The sequence below is a fragment of the Alligator mississippiensis genome, chromosome 2 (genome assembly GCF_030867095.1).
Source record: "Alligator mississippiensis isolate rAllMis1 chromosome 2, rAllMis1, whole genome shotgun sequence".
Lineage (NCBI taxonomy): Eukaryota > Metazoa > Chordata > Crocodylia > Alligatoridae > Alligator > Alligator mississippiensis.
Window position 1 is genome coordinate 80,129,872 of NC_081825.1, and position 8,687 is coordinate 80,138,558.

General features: G+C 52.7%; 1 protein-coding gene across 1 annotated transcript; it reads left to right on the top strand.

The window, feature by feature from the left end:
- The first annotated feature begins 83 nt into the window (after positions 1-83).
- On the top strand, positions 84-2,769 carry HAND2 (heart and neural crest derivatives expressed 2). The gene is made up of 2 exons (XM_014594167.3): positions 84-850; positions 1,976-2,769. The coding sequence occupies exons 1-2, from the start codon at positions 290-292 to the stop codon at positions 2,072-2,074; spliced, it is 660 nt and encodes a 219-aa protein (XP_014449653.2). The 5' UTR covers positions 84-289; the 3' UTR covers positions 2,075-2,769.
- Positions 2,770-8,687: the final 5,918 nt, after the last annotated feature.

An 8,687-nucleotide genomic window follows, 5' to 3' on the forward strand; every position in this document is an offset into this window, starting at 1 on the left:
CGCCGCGGCCTCTGACGACATATATTAACCCGGGCGGCCCCCCGCAAGATGTAGCTGTACATGGAGCTCGCGCCGGGGAGCCCGGCCAGTGCCCAGCCCGCGCCGCCGCAGCCGCAGCCACCGCCGCAGCCAGGCGGAGCCCATGAGCGCTGAGGCCGGGCGCGGGATGCTGCGGGCGCCGCCCTGAGCGCTGCAGGCGGCGGGCGCCGGGCGGGGATGGAGTGAGGCAGCGCCCGGGGAGGCGGCAGCGCCCCATGAGCCGCGGCTGAGCGCAGCGGGGGGGGCTGGGATGAGTCTGGTGGGCGGCTTCCCGCACCACCCCGTGGTGCACCATGAGGGCTACCCCTTCGCCGCCGCCGCCGCCGCCGCCGCCGCTGCCCGCTGCGGCCACGACGAGAGCCCCTACTTCCACGGCTGGCTGCTGGGCGGGCCCCCGGAGATGTCCCCCCCCGACTACAGCATGGCTCTGTCCTACAGCCCCGAGTACGCGGGCGCCGAGCACCCGCACCCGCACGCCCACTACGGCGGGGTGGCGGCGGCGGGCGGCGCGGCGGCGGCGGCGGCGGGGCTGCCCGGGGCGCGGCCCGTGAAGCGGCGGGGCACGGCCAACCGCAAGGAGCGGCGCAGGACTCAGAGCATCAACAGCGCCTTCGCCGAGCTGCGCGAGTGTATCCCCAACGTGCCGGCCGACACCAAGCTGTCCAAGATCAAGACCCTGCGCCTGGCCACCAGCTACATCGCCTACCTCATGGACCTGCTGGCCAAGGACGACCAGCACGGCGAGGCCGAGGCCTTCAAGGCCGAGATCAAGAAGACGGACGTCAAGGAGGAGAAGAGGAAGAAGGAGCTGGTCAGTCCCGGCCCGGGGGGTGGGGAGCGGGGCCCCTCCCCCGCCTGCATCAGCCCCGGGGGCCGCTGCAGAGCCCTGCTTCCCCGCGGCGGTGCCCGTGACCCGGCCCCGGCCCACCTGCCCCTGCCCCCCCGGAGGAGCCCGCTTCCATCATCCCACCTAGCTCTTCCCCGCAAAACCCAGGGGCAGCCTCCAGCCTTCCCCAGCCAACTCCTCTCTCCCTATATTTAAAAAAAAAAAAAAAAGAAGAAGAAAAAGAAGCTCGCATTTAATTTCTGAACGCTGTAAAGAGCGTTGCAAGGCTCCGGGGAGGGAATCAGCCTGTCCTGGCTACTCAAAGAAAGGGAAGCCTCTGGGAAGGGTCGGGGGAGAAAGCCCGGGTTGTTCTTGCGTTTATCAATCCAGATGGCTCATCTCGCGCGGGGGAGCCTGGGTGGCGATCGGTGCTTTCCTGCTGTGCTGGTGCGGGACAAGAGGAGGGTGGGATCCCTTCGGCAGGCCTGGTGCTAGGCTCTTATGGGGAACGTTACCTCGGGAGAGGCCCTCGCCAAGACGTGCAAGCCTTTGGCCTGCGATCAGCTACAGTCTCGAGGTGATCGCGGACCTGTTAGGGAAGTGGGGCTCCCGGCAGGGGAACTGGCCACTGATCGCCCATGTGTGTGCGCAGAAATATAATGCGCGTTTGCAACCAGCTGCCCCCCCCCCCCCTTCCCGAGATCGGATGGGCCAAGGCTGCGAGGAGCAGGATGGGATCTTGGAGAGGTGCTGAATCTGGGTCCGTGGCACCAAGGAGTGATGTTGAAACGGGTGAAGGGGCGCGCTTGCGGACTGCACCCGGCCAGCCTAGCGATGCAAAGCGAAGGGGAAAATAAAGCACTCGAAGCCGCCTAGCAAAGGCCCGGGCCCAGGCGCCGGTTGCTCCCTGTCGCTGCCAGGCCTCCGAGTCGGGCTGGAGTTGAGACAGACGCTGAATCGGAGCGGGGCCGAGCCGAGCGGCAGGGCCCCTGGGTCCAGATCTCTGCCCGCGGCTCCAGGCTTGAGGGGGCGGCGTAAGGAGGTGATCTAGAGGGGAAAGGCCCATAATGAGCTAACCCCTCGCTCTGTTTCTCTCCCCTGTCACCGCAGAACGAGATCTTGAAAAGCACAGTGAGCAGCAACGATAAGAAAACCAAAGGGAGGACTGGCTGGCCGCAGCACGTCTGGGCTTTGGAGCTCAAGCAGTGAGGAAGGACTCGAGGAGATCACCGTCTCCTCCTCCTCTTCCCGGACTCGTGAGAGAGCTCTGATCCGAGGACTCTTTTGTGTTTGGAATCATCCAGTTAATTTATGTGCAATTTCCCCCCACTCCCCCCACCATGTGGATATCCGAAGACAAAGCATTCCATATTTTAATATGAAGAGGAAGCGCCAGCTTGGTAAGGGGTAAAGTCTCAATAGTTTCGTGAATGTGATTGCTCTGTACAGACCCCACGGGTAAAGATAGAAAAGGGGGGGCGGGGGGGAAAGGACTCCCTGGCATTAGTGTGTATGTGAAGTGTATCTCTAATTCTGGCCCTTTTTGGATATAAATATTCATGGGATTCTAAAGTTATATTTCAGCAGAAACAGTTGCACCACTGCTCCAGCTGACTTGGTATTTAGTGTCGTCATTTTGTTGTGGTCGTTCAGTATTGGCAGATGTTTTCAACAGTTATTTGTTATGTGCACTTCCGTCCTTAAGGAAAAGAAGAAGAAAGTGGAGTTTAATTAATATTGAAGGTGTAAACGTTGTAAGTATTCAATAAACCACTGTGTGTGTTTTTTTTTTTTACAAAAAAAAGAAATCTTTTTATGTTTTATACCTCAGAATGTGTTTAAATGACGCTGTTTATAGTTATCGTGATATTTAAGATATTCGCAAGTAAACTAAATTATAAAGATGGCTTCTAAGTTTATTTTTAAACCAGTCACCGAGCTGGAAGGGAGGGGAAAGGGGTCCTGGCCGCAGGATTTTTAAAAGACAGTTTAAGATAACTACCTAGTCATGACGGCAGCTTGTTTCGCGCCTGGTATTCACTGCTAGCGAGGCGCAGACCTTGATCAACCCCGCAAACGCAGGCTGGCCTAGGCCAGGCGATTCTTGCAGGGTCCGGCACTGTTGAAGCACTAGTCGCTCCCAAAACTTGGGCAAGCGCTGGGTTATAAAAACTGTGCCGTGACCGCCGGGGAGGTGTCGTGTCCGGATTAAATCCGGGCGTTTATTTCATTCACCTGGGGTGGGTTGTTTCCCACAAAAGAAATCTGCGCAGAAAGATGTTGCATGGAGAAGGAGCTTTAATCCATCCCGATCTCCCCGCGTCTGGGCTGGGGACAGCCAAGGGAAGCGTTAGAGCTCTACCTGTTACAGAATCACTTGGAAGAAATTCTGACGTCGAGTAAGAAATAGTGAACAAAGCCAGGGACTCGAGAAAGAGGGAGAGAAATGGAAGATTTACAACGAGCGATGGTGAACTTCATATTAACTTTGCGGTTCCCCAAACTCTCCTGGGCTGAGCTTTCCAGTCTGCCTGACTGAGCACTTTTTTGTTTGTTTGTGTATCCTCTGCTGTCTCTAGACCCGCTCCTGCCTCCGAGTGGGATATATCTATATCTTTATATAACAGATATAAAGATATAGATATAAAATATGTAAAACTTCCTTCTTCGCCGCCACCACTTCCCCTCCCCTGTATATCAGCAATTTAAATGGCACCCTGCATTCCCCCCAACCAGCCCCGAAATTGACTAGCCCTAGTATATTACGATGATCCGGGCATTGGACTGGGCCTTTCACTCCCTTTTTACATCTGGAAACTCAAAGTTGTCAGCTACTAAACTTTTTTTTTTTTTTTGAACTTGTGTAAAAAGCTGTTTTCTCAAGGAGGCTACCCCGAGTGTACCTGGCTTTCAGGGGTTAGGCTAAAGGGTTTCCACTGTTCATCTAAACCGCAGTCTTATATTTCTGCGGCCTCCGGCTGCCTGAATGAATGCAACCTAAATCAATCTGATTCTCTCCCTCCAGAGTCAGGGACACATACCCGCTTTCCTTCCTCTGTGCTCGCGCCTAATGAAGTGACTTGTGACGAGCTCTGACAATAAGAGCAGGTAGATTTGCAATTGCCCGTAAAAAGATAAGAGAGCCCTCGCCCCGTTGGCCAGCCGGCTCTGACAACGGGGAGGTTGAAGGGTTAGAACAACTGGCCCAAAGTGATGTGCCCTTTCTCCTTTCGGGTCAGGCGTCCCGGGTTTGTGCTTGGGTGTGGGTCTGTGTTTATAGGCACTTGCCTTTGTTTATACCACTTGTAAAGAAGAGTCTCCCCTTTTGTTTTTCTTTCCCTTGCCTGCTGGCTTCCCGGGTGATGATAAAGTGGCAGATCTCCCCTTTTCTCTCCCGCCCCTTCTACTCCTTGTGTGATTATCGCTGTTACCCTCGTCTGAGCGGATCCAGTGGTACCTTTAACCTGGGAGACCCAGCAACGTACTTGCTGTCAGGAGTTCAGTCTGGAGAGGGAATCACTGAAAGTGTTTTACCTTTTTCTGTCTCGGGGGCGGCTGTGTGTTTGCTAGCCAGGTTCACTTCTTGACTGTATTACTTACACACACGCGGCTCCTTTAGCAAGCTGGCTTTGTAACAATCCTGCTGTTCCAACTCTTTAAAAATGTCATTTTTGCTTCGTGCTCTACGCGCTTTCTTGCCCAGAAGAGCGGCCCCGGCTGGGCCTGCGGTCTGCCTGAACCCCGGATCAGGGTGCTGTTGGGAACAGAGCTGCCTTTGCAATTGTCCTCCAATCTGATCAATTGCCTCCCCCCACCCCCTTGGAAATGTATTCTCTGGAACTGCTAAGAGGTCTCTATTTTAATTGCTCCATAATGAGGATGTTGCCATTTTCTCAGGAGCAATCACTCCTGGAGCTAAATCAGGAGAGCCCTAGACAGGCCGGAGCCGACAAAAATGTAGGTTTTGACGTTAAAAGCTAAATGGGGAAGCGAGGCGGTAGAAGGTAAATTGATGGTAGCTTGGGATGTCAGGGCCCTGGCCCCTGATCGCGGAGTGGAGCGGTGGGCTTGATAACAGCCTGATCGCTGAACCAGGCGCTCTTTCCCAGTCCTGCGGCAGCTATCTGGGGAAAGACTTTCAAATGAAATTGTATCTAGGTTCTTAAGGTCATTACTAAACATATTTGCCGCCTCATATATTCCGCGTCTGCCCTCCTTGATAACTACTCAGTGACACAGACTTTGCAGTGATATCAAGGCACTTAGGAGCAGATAGCGCAGAGAAAATGGCAAGGGGAACCCTGCCAGATGCTAGTTAAGGACTGCTTAAAGCTCTCCATGTTCTGCTGCAGGTAATAAGGGAGGGAAACCAGAATGAATGGAAGAAGCGCAGAGGTGTAAAGCGAATCGGTGTAATTGGGAGTGCTCTAGAAATCTGTATGTTTAAAAAAAAAAGAGGGTGGGGGGGTTGTTGCGAGATAACTTAGACCAGCTCTGCTTTCATTTACTATGGAAATGTACAGTGTGCCTTTTGCCTCAAAAATAACCTCTTTTTTTTTCGTGTAGTTCTCTTTTAAAAGGGGAGCGGGGGGGGGGGGCTTACTTCAGTGTTGTCTCCATTTACGTGTGGCTGCATTCCAGAAACTCTCACCGGTCTGAATAAGCTTTACTCCCCACAGTAGGCTCATTGAGGGCAGCGGGACTACCGGGGGTGAAGAAAGTAGAAGATGCACAGGGTAATGTGAAAATAGTGTGGCACTCAGGTGTTTGAATTCAAATGCAAACAACAAGACTTAAAGTGGGAGACTGAAGGAGTCACTGGAAGTGGCTGTTGTGGGGGGAGATCCAGTACACTCCGGATTTAGCGTTCCCTGTTTCAGTGAAGTCAAGAGCAAACTGTCCCTGACTTTCTTGGAGTGGGATCGGGGCCTCGCATGGCTATAACTCGGAGCAGGATTTGTCCTGGAGTTTTTTTTTTCTGGTAGGTAAAATCAGAACAGGAGTGTACAGCAGAAAGCCAGCTTTGATTTTTCCTATTGAAAAGCATCCCATGCTTCAGAACGATGCTGGAATCGGAACAGCAGGGAAGCCTGTGGCTGGTTAAACTGTGCAGATGGAAACAGCATAAAAAAATAGTCGTCACTATTTGCCCACAGTGACTCAGGGCCCACCAGGAAACACGACGTGGATTTGGTTCAGTGAGTGTTTTTGTTTTGTGTTGGGGTTTTTTTCCTTGAAAGTCGCTCTTCGGAAAGACTTTTTACCTCTTCCAAGACGTCTACATTAGGGCGGGTGTTGAGGCCCCGTCTTGATCCGCTTGCCATCGGGTTGGCTCCTGTAAACGCGCGGTGGTCGCTGTAACCGCACTGCTTCTGAGCGGTTCAAAGCCAGCTCGTCCCGGCCGCCTCTGCCCTGACACGAGCAAGGGGCTCCGGGGGGAGGCTGCAGCCTGGGCACAGGTTCTTCCTTCAGCCCCTCCTGCCGCTCCTGCTGCTTATGCGAGCCCTGTTGCATCCGAAACAAGTTGGGGGTTGCTAATTTTCCCGGAGGAAAAGATGAGTAAGCGATCCTCTCTGTCTTCCCCCCCCCCCCTCCACCTATTAAATTTTACAGGCTCCCTCCTAGGAGTAGATAATTATCGCTAATTTGTTATCATTGTCCAAGACCGGCCTAAGGGTTTTTTCCATGGTAGCTGTAGGTGACTAGACACGGTTTCAAATAAGAAGGGCACGATCAGTGCTATGACACTGCATCCACTTGAGGTTATTGGTTGGGGAACCTGTCTTTAGTGTCTGGAAACATATTTTTAACTGTTTCCTCTTCCCCCCCCCCCAAAAAAATGAGGTTCATTTAGTGTTGGAAAGGAAACGAATTCCACATTTCTGCAAACATAATCCGCTCTATGATAATTAGGATTTATCTTTTTTCCCCTTTTTTATTTTGGGCAGGCTATGAAATATGTGCCCCTTCAAAAAGAGCTCCAATCTTTTCTATTTCTAATTGGCCAATTACTGTTCAGCTGTTCCAGCTTGCACAGTATAATCGAGATTAAAGCGCGGTTGTTATCTGAATTATATATCCACATAAATTCTAGAAAGCCTTCGCACTGGAGAAGCCGGCAGCTTTTTGGGAAGTCCTCGTTGGCCCCAAACACCGGCTGACGTTTCCCCCCATTTTCCTCGAGAACGGTTGCAGCTTTGATGATGCCATTGTAGAGCATTGATTACAAATTTATTCCGAGGCACTATATAAGTCTTTATATCTGCTATTAGGGACATCTGGGAATGATTAGAGCCTTCCCTCCCCCAGTTGTGCTGCCTCTATCTTGCTGCGAGGGCCCATAGACATGCTGACGTCAGATCAGACGGCTCGGAGCCATCCTGCTCTCGAGTTGGGTGTAATCACAGCAGCGCTTTCCAAGCTCCAGCTCCAGCCCAGTCCACCAGCTGGAATGCGGATGCGATGGGACTGGCTGGGGGGGGGGCATATTTTTAGGCCAGAGGATTTTTGCTTAGTGAAGTTTCCAGCCAAGTTGGTTTATTTATTGATTCCCAACAGCAGAACCAGAAGGCAATTAATTCACCAGTGCATTCCACATGGGGAATAGACAGCACCGCCTTGCCACTGTTATGACCTGCTGAGTGCATCTCTTTGCGGATTGGAGCCCACCGCTGTCTTCCAAAGTAAATACGAGCCAGGCAGATTTCCACTCCAGGCCTTGGCAAGAACAAATGAGTGAAGCCAAGTGTAACTTTTCCGTCTTGGCACACTCCAAAGTGTCAGTCGGGTTTGCCATGAGTCGAGCGTGCTGGAGCCCCCTCCCCCGTAAAACAAGTTGCCTTTCCTAAGTAAATGAGCGTGAGCATAAATGAATTCAAGTTGAACAAAGCCGTGACTTTGCACCTGCTGTCCAATTCGGATGAGCCGTTTTTACTGCAGAGCTGCGGGAGGCTAACCCTAAGCAGCAGTTTGTACCTGGGTGCATAAGCATCTTCTTACGATGATTATTATTTAGATTTATCATTTTACCCCCTCCACGCCAGGCTTTCCAAGGAGATCGCAGACCGGCTGCGTGAGCCCTTTGGCGTCCACCCCCAGCACTTTACAAGGCTGACACTTGTTCAACTGGCCAAGGCAATCTTCACTATGATGATCAGAAAGTGAGGCTGGAGGGCGGTATTAGAAAACAGCTGATCTGGCCTTTAGAGAAGAGAGAGGATGTGTTTGAAGGGTTAAGTTCTCTGGGTAAAATATTAGCAACCGGAGCAAAAGCCCTTGTGTGTCCCTAAAAGATTATAGGCTCCCATTTCTTTGCTTGTAGCAAAAGATACCGCAGTGCTCGGCTGTGTCTGTCTGTAATCTGGAAAGGAAAAGGAAGGCTTCCCTGCTAAGTCGGTGGAAATGGTGTGCTGCACGTTTGACTGCAGACCACAGCCACAGAGCAAACGGGGAGCACTGCGGCTTGCTCAAAAGAAAAAAGGAAAGACAAAAAAAACACCCAAACCGGAGCTGGGCCCATCTCAGAGCTGCAGGCGCTAGACTCGCAGACTAGGGACTGCCCTCCTCTGCGGCCAGGAAGGCAGAAAGTCTACCAAAGGACAGGGCTGCAGAGTTGTTACTTGCGAAATGAAATCAAGCATAGCCCAACAAGAGCAAGCCCTTCTAATCAGGGCAAAAGAGGGGTGGGGGGTGACTTGGCTCTACATTGCACACTGGAAGCGGCAGGGATGTGGTAGTGAAACGCCGGGGAGCAGTGCCCCAGTCCTCCCAGCCTTCAGTGCCTGGGGGGGAGCCCCGGGTACTTGGCACCCGGTGTCGAGCA